General features: G+C 48.4%; 1 protein-coding gene across 1 annotated transcript in view; it reads right to left on the bottom strand.

Annotated features, from left to right (window-relative positions):
• The window catches only part of kiaa1549la (KIAA1549-like a), a 335,236-nt gene that overhangs the window by 128,612 nt on the left and 186,104 nt on the right, over positions 1-20,520 (bottom strand). Inside the window, exon 12 of the mRNA XM_038807890.1 lies at positions 10,153-10,340. Coding sequence (XP_038663818.1) covers positions 10,153-10,340 — 188 coding nt within the window. The remainder of the gene's footprint in view (positions 1-10,152; positions 10,341-20,520) is intronic.

Genomic DNA, 20,520 nt, shown 5'->3' with positions numbered 1-20,520 from the left:
ACCGCGGGCAGTGCCAGCCAATGGTACCCTTGGCATAAAGGGCAGGCGCCAGGGCCAGAGGCTGCTCAAGGTGCTGGGCATCAATGGGGCCACGGGTGCGGGGATGGAGCGGGGGACAAGCAGGACCTGGTTGGACACAGGGGTACGCACCATGTTAACGTGCCGGCCTTTCGCCCACTGCAGACCATGGATATTGGAATTCAACCAGAATGATGACCTTTCAGCTAGTCACCGCAGCCCTCGGGGTTGCCTTGTGGCTGTACGAGCTGGCGCTGCTCGAGGAGGAGGAAGCTGCAGCAGAGGAGCCTGCCCCAGAGGAACAGGATGCAGCCGCCCAGGATGGAGAGCCGGCCACCCAACAAGCCGAGGAGGAGGAGGAGGAGGAGCCAAGGCAGGCGCCGCATGAGGCCTCATGAGTATCAGCATCACCTGTCATTCGAGAACCTGCCGGACTCGTCATGCCGTCGAAAATCCCGGCTGAGCAGGGGGACAGTGTAACGTATCTGCCAGATCATGGTACACCTGGCACCGCGGGGGTATAGGGGAAATGCAGCTGCTCCCAGTGGCTGTCAAGGTGACAGTCGCCCTGAATTTTTACCTGACAGGGTCCTTCCAGGTGCCGAGTGGGGCCCTGCCCTGGATCCCACAGAGCTCGGTACACAGGTGCACGGAGGCCCTATGTGCTCAGACGGCTCAATACATTCACTTAAATGTGGACCGAGCCCACCAGGATGCTGTTTCCCTGCTCAGTCGGAGTCTTCGACGGCATGCCCTGGATTCGCCGCCATTGCCGGGATGCCTCAGGTCCAGATAACAGGCCGCGCTACATAAACCGAAGCGGTTCCACTCGATGAACGTGCAGCTGATATGTACCATCAGATGTGCATCATTCACTTCTGTGCCTTATTCCCGGACAGTGTGTACGATGCCTTAATCCTGGCACACTCGACAATTTCTGACATGTTCAAGGTGCATCACCCCCACCCCCCACCCCCGGCTGGGGGTTGCCTCCTGGTTGACAAAGGCTATCCACTGCGGTCGTGGTTGATGACGCCTAAACGGAGGCCACAGAATAAAGGAAAGAACCGCTACAACGACACCCAAACAGCAACCAGGAGCGTGATCGAGCAGAGTTCAGCCTCCTGAAGATGTGGTTCAGGTGACTGGACCGTTCTGGAGGGGCCCTCCAATACGATATCAAGAGGATCGCCTGCACGTGGCATCCTGCTACACCCTCCACAACATCACGCAGCAGAGGGGCGACGTCCTGGAGGAGGAGAAGAAACACCATGCCTCGTCCAACGAGGAGAATGCGGGGGAAGGCGAGGATGGGCAGGCAAGGGAGGCCGCACGGCGTGTGCACCAGGGCCAACGTGCACAGGACACTCTGATCAAACCCCCTCTGGCCTGCCCTGACCAGCCCACCCCTCACACCCATCTGTCAGAGCACCAAGGCAGGTTGTAACAATTGTAACAGGTGTTTAATGTGCACAAATATATATATATGTGCACCAGCAGGTGGGTCCTCAGACAGTACAGCAGGAGTGGAGGCGGCTTGCTTTGATTCCCGTCCTGTGACCTGGGTCCCTATTGGTGGGCGTCTTCTGGGCGACTGGGCCTGGATGTGCTTAGTTGCTGCTCGGGCATCCCGGGTGGCGTGGTGCTGCCCTGTTCCACCCGCTGTCCACCAGATGTACCGGGGCAGGAGGAGGGTGGGGGGTGGAGCCCGAAGCATTGTGGTGTTTCGGCACCTCCCAGTGGGAGTCACCAGCACAGGCCCCATCACCTCCTCCTCCCTCGGGGTGCCTGATGGCCCTCTGGCTAGTCCATGGGACGCGAGCGGAACTATCTTCTGAGGCTCCCCCGCCACCTGCTGCTGCTAGTCCTAGAGGCCCGCTCTGGTCTCGGCCAGGGTCTGCATGCTCATGGCCAAGGAGGACAGGGAGTGGACCATCTCCATCTGGGACTGCGCCACATCACCCATTGACCAACACCTTCTGGGTTTGTGTCACATCAGCCAGTGACTGCGCCGTCTCCCTCTGGGACTGAGCCACCTCCCTCTGTGTCTGTGCCACGTTGGCCAGTGCCTGAGCAATGCCGCTGACATTCCCAGCCATGGCCTGCTGTGACTGGGCCACGCTCAGGAGACGCCAATCCTGCTCCAGGCCATGGACATGCTGATCCACAGCCAAAACTGCTGTCTCAAAGGCCTCCACCGCAGACGCAACCCGTGCAGGGTTGGCCTGGGTGGCATGCAGGCTCGGCACCAGCTACTGCTGCTGCATGCGGTTGGTCCCCTCCAACTGCAACTGCAGGTACTGGATACTCGCCGACAACCCGTCGTGTAGTCCCTGGCTCTGTGATCGCATATCCACTATAGTCCATTCCAGAAGCCCTAAAACCCGTCTGGACAGCAGCTAGTCCCTGCGGTCAGCCCACCCTCCAACAGTCCGTCCCCTTGGGTGTTCATACAGGAACCTCCTGAGTGCCCAACTGAGGTGAGTGTTTCTGGGATGGTGGAGGGTGTTGCAGACAGCTGTGACAGGAAGTCAGTGTTAACCTCCTACTTTAGCTCTGGGGTCTCCTGAGTCTCGGGCGGAGGGCTGCCACCCGAACTACTCTCGTCGTTGCTTGGCTCACAGGAGGGCTCCGGCTATGGCACTGGCTGAGGGCGGGGGTCACCAGATGGACCCGCCTCATCTCCAGCACCTCCTTTAAGGCACATGCCAAGAAGCATGATTAGACCACGGGTGAGGGTGGTGTGGGAGTGGTGAGGGTGGAGTGGGAGTGGTGGTGAGGGTGGTGTGGATGTGATTGGGGGGGGGGGATGTGGTGAGGTTGACACATGTGTCACAGGGATCTGCAACTAAGCGGCATCTCACATCCTCACCTGCGGCCGAACTCCACCTTGGCGACCTCCCTTTCCTCAAGTCCGTCAACCATATCCAGAGCCCTCTGCTCTGCCATAGTTAGAGGCTGCTCCTGTCTTCTATTGTTCCCAGCGGTAGTGAGCAGCCTTTTCCTGGAGGGAGGGGGGGGACTGAAAACGACAGTGTTAGACAGTCCGACACAGCAGCCCAGAGGGTGGCTAGTTGGTGGCTCCTGTGGCCAAGGCAAGATTGCGTTCCATGTGGCGCCAGTGTTAGCCCCTCCACAGTAGCAGAATCAGTCCAGGTGTGGTGGCAGTTTTGCTGTCGTGGATCACCACGAATTCTGGGCTGGATTCTCCAATTGTCGACACCGAAATCGCGCCTTCCGCGATTGGTCGGAGAATCCGTTTTTACGCCATAACCGGGGGCAACGCTGTTTTTCAGATGTTCCGCCCCCTCGAAAACAGTGTAATCGCTGAGTACGCCATTGGGGCAGCCTCAGGACATCACCTGAGACCCTCCCCCGATGCTCCGCCCCCAATGGGCCAACTTCCCGACACCGTCGATCACGTCTGCTCACAGTTTTTGGGGATCTCGCGTGGCGGCGGCAGACTGTTTCCAGCGCCGCCACAGTCGGGGAGGGGGGATGCCTTTCTGCTGGCCAGGGGGGACTGGTGGAAGGTGGTCCGGGGGTGGCAAGGGAGGTTACAGGGGGACACTATTTGGCAGGCCGGATCTGCGCGTGGCCGGCACAATGGTGTATGGCGCAGCTGTAGCATGTCGCCGGAGTGTGCATGCGTGGCCACGGACCCGGCCATTCTCCATCCATACCTGCAATTAAAGCCGCGGCTAGCCCCCCCTCACCATACGGAGCATCAGTGCGGGGGCAGTGTCGACTTTTCCTGGTAGTAAGACTAGACACATGCTCCGGACATAGTCTCAAAATCGGAGAATCCAACCCTCTGCGTCGCCGTCAACAATAGTTTCAGGAACGGAGAATCCAGCCAATAGTCTCGAGTTTTGGACTCCCCCACAAGTGGTAACAGATTATCTGTGTCTAAACACATGTTCATAATCTCAAAAAATATCTATCAGGTAACCCTGCGGTATTCTCTTTTCAAGTTGGAAAAGGCCTCAGCCTCTCTAATCTTTCCTGATGGTTCTAATGCAGTTTTTGCTTCATCTGCATACTCTGAACCATCAAATCCAGTTTGAGTCAGGAGGCTCAGAGTGAATAATGGTTTAGCCATTGAACGTCTGCTATAGTCCATAGCTATTGTGATTTTTTTTCAATACGAGCATGTAGAATGAGGAGATTCCAAGAGTGCTCTGCGCAGAGTCAGTGAACCTTGACCGGGATTTGACAAACGGAGCAGAGAGATGGGATTTAATTGATCTCAGTGTTTCATGTTTAGGGAGGTGCAAGAATTATGCTATTGATCTTCAGTGTATGTACGTTTCCACTTATAAATCTTTTTGCATGTGTGTGACTCTGCATTTGAATGTATGCATCTGCATTTGTCTGTGTTTGTGTGTGCCTGTGTTTGTGCATCTGCCTGTGTTTGTATGCGTCGCCATTCATGTGTATGTGCATTTGTGTGCGGTCGTGGACATGTGTGCCTGTGTTTGTGTGTCTGCCTGTGTTTGTGTGCGTCTCCATTTGTATGTATCTTCATTTGTGTGTGCCTGTGTTTGTGTGTCTGTCTGTGTTTGTGTGTGTCTCCATTTGTAATTATCTGCATTTGTGTGTGCCCGTGTACGTGGGTGCCTGCGTTTGTGTGGGTCTCCATTTCTGGGTGTATGCATTTGTAAGTATATTGCTGAAAAGAGACATGTTGCTAAAACATTTGTCTTGAAACCATCAGGACAAATGCAAGAATGCCAAATTTCAAACGATACAAAGATCTATACTACAGGCGAAAAACGTGCTGATTGGTTGACAAGTTGATGCTGATTTGCCGAGGCATTGCCATTGCCATGAAGAAAGCAATGGGAAACGAGAGGCTCCCCAAGCTCCTGAGTAATCAAAAAAAAAGGCACAAGGCTCGAAAGTATTCCCTTTGTTTGCATATGAATATTTGTTGTTTCTAGCAAGTGTAAATGAGCCATTTTACAAGCTCCACTGATTATCTTAAATTGGTTGCTGGGGAAACTATTTGTTCAGCAAGTGCTGCCCAATCTCAGGATCACATCTAAAAGTAGATGTTTTGTTCGTAACAGGCAGAGTTTAGACTGTACACAACCAGCACCACGCGGGCACAACTCAAAACAGAAACGTCCACTGTTAGATGTGATTTTGCAATTGGGCTAAAATTGCTGAATTTGCCTGTATCCCCCATATGTTCCAAATGCCCATTGCATCAACATTCTCAAAATGGTATCCAATGTGGACTGTGACAGAAATATGTGTGAGCAGTTTTGGAGCCAATACAGAATCTGTAGCGTCAGGTCTATGGAAACTACAGAGTCTAATTTTGAAGTCATGGAATCTTGCATCATGGCCTTTCCACCCATCATGTCGTACTGGCTCTTTGGAAGAACTATCCAATTCCCTTCTGAAAGTTTTTATTGAATCTGCTTTCCATCAGTTTTTCAGGCAGCACATTCCAGATCGTAATAACTAATTCCTCTAAACTTCACATATCGCTTAAATATTTTCAAGTGTCACAGCATTCCTGATCATCATCTTGTTATGCAGCAGCCTTCATTCAGAGTGTCTTGGCAGAAACTGTGGGAAATGGGAGAAAATTGACCCACCGGAATTGGCGAAAGTCACAGCTGCTGTTGGCTTATATAAATTAATTTTTGGTGTTTCAAGAAATTGATTTTTTAAATTCCTTTTGTCCACTGGGGCAAAATAATCCAAAATAAACCTCAGATTCTCTGGTAATGAGATCCAGGTAGAAGATTAGTAAGTCAGATTTTTCTGTCGAAATAATGGTGAGGCTAAAGGTGTTCACTATTACTTATGATTAGATGGTATCGCAACTTGGCATGTTTGTTCATAGATCTCTAAAGACTGAAGGGAAGGTTAATCGGGTGGTGAAAAATGCGCATGGGACACTTGCCTTTATCATTCAAAGCACTGATTACAAAAGTAGGAAGATCATGTTGAGTTGTTCAGAACGTTGGTGAGGCCACAGCTGGAGGACTGTGTGCAGTTCTGGTCACGACATTATAGGAAGGATGTGATTGCACTGGAGGGCTTGCAGAGGCAATTCACCAGGGTGTTGCCTGGGATGGAAGATTTAAGTTATGGAGTGGAAGGGTAGTCACAGGGGGTGGGGGGGGGGGGGGGCACAAGTTCAAGGTGAGGGGGAGGTGGTTTTGGTGAGATGTGAGGAAAATCCTTTTTCCAAAGGGTGGTGACGATTCAGAATGCACAGCCTGGGAGGGTGGTAGAGGTGGGTTGCCTCACATCCTTTAAAAAGTACCTGGATGGGCAGCACGGTGGCACAATGGTTAGCATTGCTGCCTACGGCGCTGAGGACCTGGGTTCGAATCCCGGCCCTGGGTCACTGTCTGTGAGGAGTTTGCACATTCTCCCCGTGTCTGCGTGGGTTTCGCCCCCACAACCCAAAGATGTGCAGGTTAGGTGGATTGGCCACGTTAAATTGCCCCTTAATTGGAAAAAATAATTGGGTACACTAAATTTATAAAAAAAAAAAAAAAAAAAAAGTACCTGGATCACGGTGGCACAATGGTTAGCATTGCTGCCTACGGCGCTGAGGACCTGGGTTCGAATCCCGGCCCTGGGTCACTGTCTGTGAGGAGTTTGCACATTCTCCCCGTGTCTGCGTGGGTTTCGCCCCCACAACCCAAAGATGTGCAGGTTAGGTGGATTGGCCACATTAAATTGCCCCTTAATTGGAAAAAATAATTGGGTACTCTAAAAAAATTAAAAAAAAAAAAAAAAAAAAAAAAAAAAAGTACCTGGATGAGCACTTGGCACGTCACAACATTCTAGGCTATGGGCCAGGAGCTGGCAGGTTAGGTAGGTCGGAAAGGTGTTCTTCATGTGGCGCTGCAAACATGATGGGCCGAAGGGCCTCTTCTGCATGTGTTTCTGTGCTGGCTATGTGTTGGCGGTGGAGGTGGTGGGGGATTGGGGGGGGGGGCGGAGCTCACAGGGCACTGGGTTTTGCTGCAGTTACTGGATTTCTCAAAGTCCATGAAATTATTAACCGCATCCATGTTTCCATCAGGGCACCAACTGACAGACAGAGAGAGAGATTCCTCACTCAAAAAATGGTCGACTGCTCCCTTAATGTACAGCTGATCTGTGGCCACAGTAAGAACTGCTTTCCTGGAAGCTGCCATGACCTCTCATTCTTTGCCAGGCATCCCTTCTGCATTTCCTCCAAACCGCGCCCCCCTCCCAAGGTCCCCCTTCCTCAGGTCTGTGGATGGATTCTAGGAGACCATAGAAGTTTTCGGAAAAGGAAGCACTGGTCCGGTACAGATAGTGACGCTGGAGCAGGACATCCAGCACCACATAAATTTCCTCGAACCATCGCCACAGAAACACATGCTGTGTGGACCACTCGGGTGGGCCTTGTGATACACACCTGCCAAGGTGTCTTACATGGTTGTGTGTCTGCACAAATGCTTCATAACATGACCCTGCAAAGGGACTTATGGAGAGGCGGACACAGAGGAAGGAGTGATGTCCTCATTCAAGGAGGAGGCAGAACAAGACAGGAGGGAGGACGGGGCAGGCTTTGCATAGGGGGAAACTCGTGCTGCATGGGGTGGTCGAGGTGATCATGGAGGTAGCCAGGTCAGAAGTGTCACAATGTGGTATTTCCAGGAAGCTATGATGGCGGGGGAACTATCTGATCCGGGAAAGGTTCAGCCGACGAACTCCAAAGCCTGAGGGAGTAACCAGATGGCTGTAAATGTAGCAAGCATGTGCTCGCACAGGAAACGCAACCATGTATCCAGCCTATGTAATCTCGCCATCATCGAGAGATAGCCGGCCACATGGAGTCTCCAATGTCATTGATGAGAAGCTAATGTTTAATTTATACACTTTTTAACCATGATACAGCACATAGTTTGGGACTTGCGGCTGCAAGGAGTGTATTCACAGACATGCTGTGACAATTGTATCCTCACTCACCCATTGGAATCTGATAGGATCGGTTGTTGGGTACACCATGCACCATTTTGCTCTCCACTGAGGTCAACCAGAGTGTAATTAGTGTGTAAAGCCTGCGCTCCACATAATTCTATTGCCTTCCACATGGCAGATTTTTAAAAAATTCATTCATGGAATGTGGGCATTGGTGGAAGGCCAGCATTTATTACCTATTCCAAATTATCCTTGAGAAGGTTGTGGTGAGTTTGGAGTTTTGATCTCTCATGCAACCAAGTGTCCTGCCAGTGTAAAATCACGGGGTGTAGTTAAAAATCAACCGCGTTGCTGTGTGTCTGGAGTCACATGTCGGCCAGACCAGGTAATGGTGGCAGATTTCATTCCCTGAAGGACATCAGTGAACCAGATGGATGTCTTCAACAATCCGATAGTTTCACAGTCATCATTACTGAGACTAGCTTATTTCTCTCAGATTGGTTTAATTAATTTTCTGTCCCACAGTGTTGTGGCTGCTCCATCACCAAATATATTCAAGTTGAGGTAAAATTTTGGTCACTCAGGGGATTATGAGGTATGAGGGCAGGCAGGAAAACAGGGCTGAGGCACGAGATCAGCATTGATCCCAATGTATGAGTGAGCAGGCTCAAAGGGTTCATAATTAGGATTGGCAAAACTCCAGGACTGGCCTAGAGATTCTTGGGATTAAAGATCGATCTCCAGGACACTGGATATGTGCAACCCTGGAGAAAAATGTTTTTTTGTCATTTTCTTTCAATGTTTCTCTTCACAAGATATAAAAATATAAAATGGGGTGTGTGTGTTGGGGGGAGGGGGGGGGGGGGGGAGAATGGCCGTTTAGCTGACAGTCAAGCATTATCCATTTGGAAGTGTCTTTTTACTGTCCAATTAGCATAGGAAAGCCGTGCAGAGGAGGTCATGTGATGAAGCCTCAAGGAATACATTTCATCAAAGTTACCAACCCTACCCTTTGGGTTTATTCAATTTAAATTTCCTAGCTACGGGGGCAGCACGGTGGCGCAGTGGTTAGCACTGCTGCTTCCCGGTGCCGAGGACCCATATTCGATCCCGGCCCCGGGTCACTGTCCATGTGGAGTTCGCACATTCTCCCCGTGTTTGCGTGGGTCTCACCCCCCACAATCCAAAAAGATGTGCAGGGTAGATGAATAGGCCATGTTATTTGCCGCTTAATTGGGAAAAAAAGAATTGGGTGCTCTAAATTTATATACTTTTTCAAAATTTCCGAGCTGCCATGTCTGGATTTGAACTCGTGCTTCTGCAACAGTAGTTCAGGCCTCTAAATTATGAGCCCAGGAATATGAATACAATGCCACCAAAACACCCAAAGCTTTATATTATTCCAATTGCTTGTTAACATAGTTCACAAAAGGACAATTACAATTTGACTCTCACCAGAGAGGAGGGAGAGATGGGTGCAGGTATGCAGACAGGAGATTGCCGGGGAACCTCAAGGCAGAGGCGTCCTCTGAAAATATAGGAAGCTATAAAATTTTGAGTGGCCAGTCAGCCACTGTGGAAGGGGGGGGGGACCTCCTCTACAGAACTGTCTGCGGCACATGAGGCTTCGCTGTCCCAAGGCCTACAGCCCAGGAGGCCTGGCTTGGCCTTGGCCCTGGATGGGGCCCTTCTGCTGCCTGTATGCTCTTGGCCGTGTCCCCAATCTAACCCCAACTGGCCAATTAATTCCAATAGATAAGCTGCCGGTTGTGCAGCCCCGTCCGTTGTATACCCGCCTCCAGCAAGACCACGCGGGGACGTGACCTCGTCGACCCACCGACCTGACAGTGACCTTTTGGATTTCCCTCCCAGCCCCATTTTCGGGGTCTCATATTAATATTCTGCCATTTGTGTCCAAAATTTCCATTGTCACATTGCATGTGTCTTCACACATGCTCAATAGAAAATGAACGACCCTCTCCTTAACTGTGGCTTCAGGTAAATGGTGATTCTGCCCGTGTTCCATAAAGACACAAGGAATCAACTGCGTTCAAAGTTGCTATCAGCAAATTCCTGATGAACAAAATAAATACTTATCAGATCACAAAAGCAGACCTAAAGATAAACCTACATTGGCATACCATATTCTGACCGTTTCTCGTATTGGATAAGCTGTGATGCACATTCTGTACTAATTAATGTGCTTACCTTCTTCGGATGTCAATAGTTTTTGTTGATTTGGTGTTGACTCCGTCCTGGCAACTGTCTCTTTCTTGAGGTGCGAGTGCGTCTCTGCCAGACAATGGCAAGACCACAGTCTCCTGAGTATTGGTCACTTCATCCTCTCCGCCCTGTTGGCCAATGTGCTGCTTGGCATAATCAAACCCTTGGACTGGCTAGACAACAAAATCCATTTGAAATGACAACAATAACAACAAAAAAAGAGTTAATACTGAAACTGGAAGAATAACCTTCTCTTCGAACATTTGCTTCCTAATATGAGGGACTGTAAGGGAATCAGGTGATGGGGCAGGAAATTGGAGTGAGGTCAATGATCAGCCGTGTTCATATTGAATGGCGGAGCAGGCTCGATGGGTCATTGCGCCAACTGCTCCTCCTATTTTTTATGTACTTATAGGGGAGCCTTAAACTGTTCAAGAAATTCTGGCATCTCTCTTCAGTCCGGCCATGTATTTTTCAGAGATTTTCATCTCCTCTCAAGATTATAAATCCAATTCCTCTTTACTTCATCCAGGTTGCCCTCGCATAGATGTGGGAACCTTACCCTTTTCTATTCAGGTTCTAGTTTGCTGGAGGTGTGAGTTATACTAAAACTTATACTAAAACCTTTACAAGGGAAAAAAAACTTCAAAAGCTTTCTGAGGGAGCAACACAATGAAGTCAAACAATCCGACCCACCTCCTCCAATTCCAACCTGGCATTACCAAGTTCAGTACAATTTTTTTCATTCATTCTTGGGATGTGAGCATGGCTAGTAAGACAAGCATTCAATGCTCACCTTGAATTGTTATTGAGGAAATGGTGGTGAGCTGCCTTCTCAAATGGCTGGATTCCATGTGGAGAACCGAGTGACTTGAGAGGCCATTTGGAGAAGAGTTAAGAGCCACACAGAGTGCATGTGGGAGTTACGTGTAGGCCAGATTGGGTAACAACAGATTTCCTTCCCTAAAGGACATTAGTGAACCAGGTATGCTTTAATGATAGTCTCATGGTCACCATTACTGATTTTTATCCCAGATTTATCAATTAATTTAAATTCCACCAGCTGCACCAGCAGGATTACTCACCTAGTAACATTACCATTATTTTACCATTCCGTCAAACTGCTTGGGGCAGCTCATGCATTGTACACATCTCTCAGGAGCCATTAGCTCCCTTATTTGGACTTCTAAACACGATTACAAACATGCCAGGTTCATGTATGTGGCTCCTATCCTGACAGAAGCACACTTCATAGAATCATAGCATTTACAGTGCAGAAGGCGGCCATTTGGCCCATCAGGTCTGCATAGGCCCTTGGAAAGAGCACCTTACCCAAGCCCACAGCTCCACCCAATCCCCGTAACCCAGTAACCCAATCCAATCCTTTTGGAAACTAAGGGGCAATTATAGAATGGCTCCACCTAACCTGCCCATCTTTGGACTCTGGGAGGAAACCGGAGCACCCGGAGGAAACCCACGCAGACACGGGGAGAAGGTGCGGACTCCGTACAGACAGTGACTCAAGCCAGGAATCGAACTGGGACCCTGGAGCTGTGAAGCAACTGTGCTAACGACTTGGTCAGGAAGACAGGCTTAATGCCTCCCGAGCGACTCTTGCACATCAAAATCATCACAGATCTCTAGAAAAAATGACTTGCAATACAGTAGCATTCAGTGTTACACTAACCTTTCAGCTTTATAAAATTATACATATACTTCTGAGAGAAATTATTTAGATGTTCACATAATTGTTGGGGAATTAAACCTTTAACTGCATTTTTTGCTCAATGTCAACAGCATTGGGTACTTTATGACAATGGTAGCATGAAATATATAGATTCACCGATACTGTCCAAGCAAGATCCTTCATTACAGATCCCAGAAGAGGTTGCTGTGAGCAACCGTGACGACATATTTGTGGTTGGAAACAGGAAAGAACTTGCATTTTTATAGCACCGGTCTCTGGATGACCCAATGATCTTTGCATGCAATGAAGTATTTCTGAAGTGTAGTCATTGTTGTAAAGTAAGCAGCGTGACAGCCAATTTGCAAACAGCAAGGTCCCACAAACAGAAATGTGATAAATGGCCAAGTAATTTTATTTTTTACTGACGTTGATTGGGGGATAAACATTGGCTCATGACACATAGGAGAACTACTCTACTCTACTTCAGAATAATGCTATGGGATCTCTTACATCCACCCTGGAGGCCAGACTATCTAAAATATGTCACATCATGCAAGGCAGTGCTCCCTCAGTACTGCACTGGAGTGTCAGCCTTGGTTTTTGTGCGCGCAAGTCTCTGGAGTGGAACCTGTAAACTCAATGTTGGGAGTTTTACCAGGTCCTTGGAAGCAGTTTGGAGGCGGAGGGTGGGAATGCAATCGGAGAAAAATGCGTCGTACTGGTTCCCCAATAAGGTTCCTGCATCCTTTCATTTTTCATGGAGGTGGTTTCTGTGTGCTGATGGCAGCAGTAGTAGAAAGTCAATCAAACTTGTTAAATGATCAATTAGCAGCAATTTACCAAAGACAATCCAATTTGATGACATTGCAGTCCCCACACTGTGGCATGCGAAAATGGTGCAATCTGACCATTTAATGTTGCAACTAGCACACCTGAGGGTACACGTGGGCAGGGGATTGCCAATCTCTCTGACCATGCTGCCTCCCTCAGCCTTTCCTCACAGCCACTTCACAGCAGCCTCCCTTGAGGCTTTGGCCTCTGCTGCACACTGACACTCCAACTGCTGCCGGCCACTGATTGGCTCTGCCTTCTCCTCAGCACGTGCATCGTTACTGATTGGACAGCAGCTTGCTAATTGGTCACCTTCTGGAAAACTGAACCAGAAGAGATGCTAATCTGTCAGCCAGGTTAGAGAGCCGTAAATGTTTCTGACAGCCAAATATATTCTATATCCAGTCCAATGTGTGAATACTGGAAAGTTTAATGTCCAAATCAATTTATATTGGAGAGAAGATATTTTCATCTTATTATACCCTCCAATCTCAAAGCTACAAGAATATTCTAACCTCCTACAATCATTAACGCATGCTGATAGGGTTATGGAGGTTTTAAGAAACAAGTTACTGACTATGTCCCAAGTGTGAGATAATGTCGTCATATACTTCTCAATTGTTTTGTTAAAGAATTAGTGCAGATATATAAAATAAAAACAGAAAATGCTGGCTAAACTCTGCTGGTCTGGCATCAGAGTGAAAGTTTCCAGTCCGAATGACCCTTAAACAGAACTGAAGAGGGCAGACAGACAGCGAATCTGAACAGTGCATCCCTTTCAAAATGGCTGTCAGGGACCTGCCAGAAAAACAATACCTCATGTCCTCCTCTTATCCTATTATCTTATCTTGTTGCCTTGCTTGAAGTCAGTGACTAATTTCCTGATCTTCCACGAGTCAGAATTGAATATCCTGATACCAATCAGAGAGGATACTGCAGGAAATCTTTGGTGTAATCAAATAACAGACATGTTACATCTTTACAGGTAACCTGGCAGTCTGTCAGAAATCAAGAGGAAGGAGGTTAGAAACATTATTAATGGATGAGCAGAAAATTTACATAAAGATACAAAAGCAATCCAGAACGATAGGTTCATAAATATAAATTGTCATAAATGAATTGTGGTGAACGTATTGCTACTGGAATTCACCACTGTATTGTATTGTATTATGTTGATGCCCCTGTGGGCTCCGCCTGTGGCTCCGCCCCCTCGGGGGTGGTATATAAACCTGTAGGCGGCACTCAGTACAGAGCAGTGGCAGGCAGGCACAGATCTAGCTTATTGAAACCACTGTTCACTTCTACTAATCATCTCGTGTGAATTGATGGTCGCATCAATTTAATAAGCTGAGTTATCGCAATGGAAGCCGCCCTCAAACCTGATCGACTGGAACTCGACCCACAGGCAGCTGAAGCCAAAGGAATCTTCTCACATTGGCTCCACTGCTTTTAGGCTTACCTCGCCTACTCCTCCTCACCCTCCATCACTGAGGCACACAGGTTGAGTCTCCTCCACGCCCGGGTGAGCCACAGAATCACGTTACTAATCGAAGACGCGACCACGTACGTAGACACGGTCGTGATCCTGAAAAGGCATTACGTGAGGCCGGTGAACGAAGTGTTCGCGCGGCATCTCCTCACCACACGTCGTCAACGCCCCGGGGAATCGCTGGAGGAATATCTACGCGACCTGAGGGTACTCGCTCGGAACTGTAACTACAAGGACGTCACGGCCTCACAGCACGTGGAACTCGCCATCCAGGACACCTATGTGGCTGGAGTCCGGTCTAACTATGTCAGACAGCACCTGCTCGAAAAGGGCGCCCTCGACCAAGAAGAGACGGTAAAACTATCCACCTCATTAGAGGTAGCCTTCCAGAGCCTAAACGCTTTCCCCTCCGACCACGCAATTTCCTCGTGGGCACCGGAGGAGCGGCCATCATCCGACCCGAGGATGTCCCAGGCCGGTGCCACATGGCTGCCCACCCAACCTGGGGGGCCGTCTTGCTATTTCTGCAGTCAGAACCAGCACCCCAGGCAGCGTTGCCCAGCTCGGAACATGACCTGCAGCGACTGCGGCAAGAAAGGACAATTTGCCAAAGTCTGCTTGGCCCGACCCAAAGTTCCAAAATGGCAGGCCCGACTCACAGACCCGCAGACCCCGCAGCATGGCTGCGTGCCTGCCGGTACCGCCCCGTTCTGACGCGTCATCCGTCTCGAGCTATCTGGGGGCCGCCATCTTTAACTCCGCCCATCACGTGCGACTCATGGGGGCTGCCATCTTTAACTCAGCCCGCTATGTGCGACTCATGGGAGCCGCCATCTTGAATGCCGCCCAGCACGTGCGACCGACGGGCGCCGCCGTCGTCTTGGCCACCATCTTGGGACCACCTCGCTACCACCGACCACGCCGGCGCTGTCACTCTCGACCAGTCACGGCCCAAGCACCTCAAGAACTCCATGATGACCGTCCGGGTCAATGGGCATGAAACGCCCTGTCTGTTCGACTCCGGGAGCACAGAGAGTTTCATCCATCTGGACACGGTAAGGCGCTGCTCCCTCCAGATTTCCCCCGTATCCCAAACAATCTCCCTTGCTTCCGGATCACATTCGGTGCAGATCCAGGGGTACTGTGTTGCAAACCTCGCGATACAGGGCACCAAGTACGCCAATTTTAAACTCTATGTCCTTCCCCATCTCTGCGCTCCTCTCTTAGAACATAGAACCTACAGTGCAGAAGGAGGCCATTCGGCCCATCGAGTCTGCACTGACCCACTGAAGCACTCACTTCCACCCTATCCCTGTAACCCAATAACCCCTCCTAACCTTTTTGGACACGAAGGGCAATTTAGCATGGCGAATCCACCTAACCTGCACGTCTTTGACTGTGGAAGGAAACCGGAGCACCCGGAGTAAACCCACGCAGACACGGGGAGAACGTGCAGACCCCGCACAGGCAGTGACCCAAGCCGGTTCTCGAACCTGGGATCCTGGTGCTTTGAAGCAACAGTGCTAGCCACTCTGCTACCCTGCTGCCCTAACATTTCAGCCCTGACATTTCATCCCACCCTGGATTGAGGTTGCAGCTAAAACGTAAAGGCTGCTCCTAGCCAATCAGGCGGCCTGGCAACCACAACAGCAGGCAGGCCATGTAGAATTATGCTCAAGTGGCCCCTTAATGGGCTAAATTGCCTGCTTGATTGTCGGTGGACATGCTACCAACTTTCATATGCACCCATCAACAGAACTGTCGCATATTGGTGTCAGGACGCTTGTCGACGCGCGTAATTTCACACCCTTCCAGGTCAGGGGAGATGCGGGTAATTGATTACAATTAAAGGATGCAAACATGTTTTCATAACATTCTACTCTCTTGACAATTCACAAATGTATTTTGAACAAACTAATGCTTCTGTTCAAATGTTTTTGGGATGTACAAAGGAATGCCGACTCAAAATATAAATCATTTAGTCACTAATCTGCAGGCTGCATAAGCCACTATAATTGGATAGTGTACCTTTAAGGCACTATTTGTTAATATTGACCTACTATGTTACTCTACCTGAATCAATATCAGGCAAATATAGAATGGATTACTAAATCAGAAATGATCTGCCTCTGACCAATTCCACAACTCACTAATTACTAAAGCCCCTCTGGACAAACCTTGGTTGCTTCATGAATGTGCAACTGTGTTTTAGCATCCTTAAGTAGGTCACCAAGGTGACATATGTAGGTTAGGATGATTAATAATACTTGAGCAAGCAATATTTGATTTTAAAGTCTGTTAGTGAGACAGAGTTAAATTTATTGGTTTTATTTTTCATTCATGGGATATGGGAGTCACGTGCAAGGCCAGCATTTATTGCCAATCCCGAATTGCCCTTGAGAAACTGGTCGGGCACTGTCTTCTTGAACAGCTGCAGTCCATGTGGCGTTGGTACACTCACAGTGCCATTAGGGATGGAGTTCCAGTGTTTTGACGCAACAGGAATATATTTCCAAGTCAGGATAGTATGTGACTTGGAAGGGAACTTGCAGATGCTGTGGTTCCCTTGAAAAGATACATTTGTCCATGTAGATGGTAAATGCCACAGGCTTGGAAAGTGCTGTCAAAGATGCCTTGGTGAGAATGAGCTTCTTGGATATGGTACACCTGCTGCCACTGTTTTGAAACCCCAATATTCACAAATATCAACCACATCAAAGAGAGATAAATGCATTCCAATGACAAGCTTGAGTGATTGGAATGCACTTAGTGATTGGAATGCATGCATCTCCCTTTTATGTGGTTGATGTTTGTAAACACTGGAGTTTAAGCACTTAGAGTCACTCACCCACGAAGGGACCCCTAAATAGACGGAACCCCACAAATTCCTCTGAAAAAGACCTCTGTCTGTAACTGCCCACGTGATTCCGGGCCCAGGGGACTGGAGAATCACGAAGGGCTGGAGAACAGGGTGCCCGTCCTGCTAAGTGAATGCTTAGTGGATGCTTAATATGTCATTAAGACCCATTTGCATTGATATACATCCTTCTGCTGGCACACGGGCACGAACCCTGATCCCACCGGCAGTGGAGGGTCGGACCGGAGCAACTTGCCCGCCGACGATCCTGATTTTTGGATTCTCCGCCGCATCGGGGACCCCACTACTAGCGACAGGCGGCAGAGAATCCAGGCCATCATCTAGAAAAAGCAACAGGATCAGTCATAGGGAGGGAAAACAAAGCAAAGTGTCATGTTTTTCGCCAGGGACAAGAAGTTCTGGCAAGGAACTACACTACAGATGAAAAATGAATTCTTGCCACCACCATAGCACAGACCAGACTGGTTTCCTGTGTTTCCAAACCCGAGACAATGTAATCTGGAGGAGGCACACAAATCAACTTCTGATGACAAGAACCAAACCACCATAAGCAGAAGTGACAGGGAGTCAAATCCAACTGGGCCAAGAGACAACCTGGACCTTCCCAAAAACTTGACACTAACACAATCGATTGGAGAAAACAGCATCTCAATTGCTAATCAAACACCAAGTCAACATCAAATCATAACATCAACTCCATCATCCATAATATCAAGTGACGTTCGTTTGGTGAATTGTAAACATTATAAATGGAATTGTATTCTCATCTCGCCTTCCTTTTGTGGCTTTTCCAAATTCGGAGGTATCTTATGTTGTCCGATCCTTGACCACAGATTAAAACCGGAGTGCTGTGCATAATATCTCATTCTTTTATGAACAATCGTGAATTTAGTGCATCAAGAGCTGGAAGGCACAGAGTCAAAATAATTGGCAAAGGGAGTAAAAGTGATGTGAGAAAAAATGTTTTCACCCAGAGGATATTTGCAGTCTAGAATGAACCCTTTAGGGGGTGGTGGAAGCAGGTCCAGTCGAGATATTCTAAAGGGAATTACATAAAATTTACAGTGCAGAAGGAGGCCATTCGGCCCATCGAGTCTGCACCGGCCCCTGGAAAGAGCACCCTACCCAAGGTTAACACCTCCACCCTATCCCCATAACCCAGTAACCCCACCCAACACTAAGGGCAATTTTGGACACTACGGGCAATTTATCACGGCCAATCCACCTAACCTGCACATCTTTGGACTGTGGGAGGAAACCGGAGCACCCGGAGGAAACCCACGCACACACGGGGAGGAGGTGCAGACTCCGCACGGACAGTGACCCAAGCCGGAATAGAAACTGGGACCCTGGAGCTGTGAAGCGATTGTGCTATCCACAATACTACCGTGCTGCCCAATCCAATTGGAATAGGATTGCTATCTGAAAAGAAAGAATGCGCAAGGTTACACGGATAAGGCAGGGGAGTGGGACTAGGTAAAATGCTCTTTCAGAGAGCCAGTGCAGATACGATGGGCTGAAATGCCTCCTTGTGCACTGTAAAGATTGTGACTCTGTAAAATGCTGTCTTGATGTCAATGGCAGTCACTTTCACCTCACCTCTACAACTGAGATCCTTCTCTGATGTTTGGACCAAGGCTGTAATATTTTTAGCAGCTGAGCCATCCTGGCAAAACTCAAACCGAGCATCAAAATAAGAAACACGTAACGTGTAAGTAGCTAGGGAAACATTTATTCATGATCATCTTATATAAAGTGACATTTGCTGTTTTAACCATTTTACCCTCAGTACAGGCACCAGAATGGCCTAAAATCTGTCTCACAGCACTCAGATATTCTCTACTTTTTCGACCAATGAGTTATAAGCTTTCCTGAAATGATTTGATTCCGATAACATTTAACCCCTCTAATTTTAAGTCTGATCATGCTGAAGTATTGCTTTGCTCTTCCTCACCTCCATAACCTTCTCCAGGCCTATAGTTATCCAAAATCTCTGATTTCCTCCAATTTTGGCCTCTTGTAGATCTTTAATTTCCTTCATACAGCAGTGGTGGCCGTGTCTTCAGTTGCCTCAACCCTGAGATCTGAAATTACCTCCTTACATCTCTCTACCATCCTATCTTGTCCGCCATCTTTACGATGCTCCTGAAAGACTCTGACCAAGCTATGGCCACTCCACCAATTACCACTTTAAATGGTTTGGCGGCTAATATTGTTTGATACTGCTCCTTTGAAGTGGCTTGGGATTTTTGACTATGTTAAAGGCATTCTATAAATGTTGTTGTTGCACGCTGAAGGAAATACTGCTTTCAGCTTCACACAATGGTTCCTCACCTTTTTTCGGTCTTCCCTTAACATTGAAATGATTGTTTTCTCTCCCGTTTTGTGCCTACAACTATGTTCATTTCTAGTTTAATTCAAGGTGCCTGCTTCCTCTCACCAACCTTTTGATATAATAATAATAATCTTTATTGTCACAAGTAGGCTTACATTAACACTGCAATGAAGTTACTGTGAAAAGCCCCTAGTCATCACATACCGGCACCTGTTCAGTTCTCAGAGGGAGAATTCAGAATGTCCAAATTACCCAACAGCACGTCTTTTGTGACTTATGGGAGGAAACTGGAGCACCTGGAGGAAACCCACTCAGACACAGGGAGAACGTTCAGATTCCACACAGTGACCCAAGCCGGGAATCGAACTGGGACCCTGGAGCTGTGAAGCAACAGTGCTACCCACTGTGCTTATCATGCTGTCATTAACAATACGCTTTACTGCCACATCTCTGCTTTCAACACCCAACATTGAAGAATCTTGAAGATAGGAAATTAATCAAATCAAAGATGCAATAACCCTCATGAGACGACACGGCAATTGATCTTCCAGTGGGACTCATAAAATAAGAGCTTCCCCACTTGTGGCTGGAGGCCCATTAGTTGGGGCTCGTAGAAATCACCTCATAAAAGCCGACTGGACTATGGCCTGCGAGAACGGTAGTCCCATTTGGGACCTTGGAACTTTTAGCAATGCTGTGGCCTTTTCTCTGGTTTTCAAATTAAACTTCTTTTGGATTTACCTTCTCGGACCTCCTGAGCTTTTATGAAAGAGAAAACCTGAACATTTCTGTGTCAGTCTTCGCCCAGTAGGGAGCGCTCAAAGTCAGGAAGTTCCACTGCAGAAACCTCAGCACATAATAACAAGTTTGAGCAGAAGTAGGTTGGATGGCCTCACAAGCCTCCTCCACCATTCATTAAGATCATGGTTGAAATTCTGCCTCAACTTTACCTTTGCAGATGATCCATATATCCCAGATTCCCTTTAGAGCCCAAAAATCAATTGATATCGGTCTTGAATATACTGAATGATTCAGCATCCATTGCTGTCTGAGATTTTCAAAGATTCACAATCTTCCAAGTGAAGAAATTTCTCATCATCTCAGTCATAAATGGTGTCTCCTTGTCCTGTGAC

Source organism: Scyliorhinus canicula, chromosome 9 (genome assembly GCF_902713615.1).
Source record: "Scyliorhinus canicula chromosome 9, sScyCan1.1, whole genome shotgun sequence".
Classification (NCBI taxonomy): Eukaryota; Metazoa; Chordata; class Chondrichthyes; order Carcharhiniformes; family Scyliorhinidae; genus Scyliorhinus; species Scyliorhinus canicula.
The sequence above is the reverse complement of the archived record's forward strand: the minus strand, read 5'-3'. Positions and strand labels throughout refer to the sequence as shown.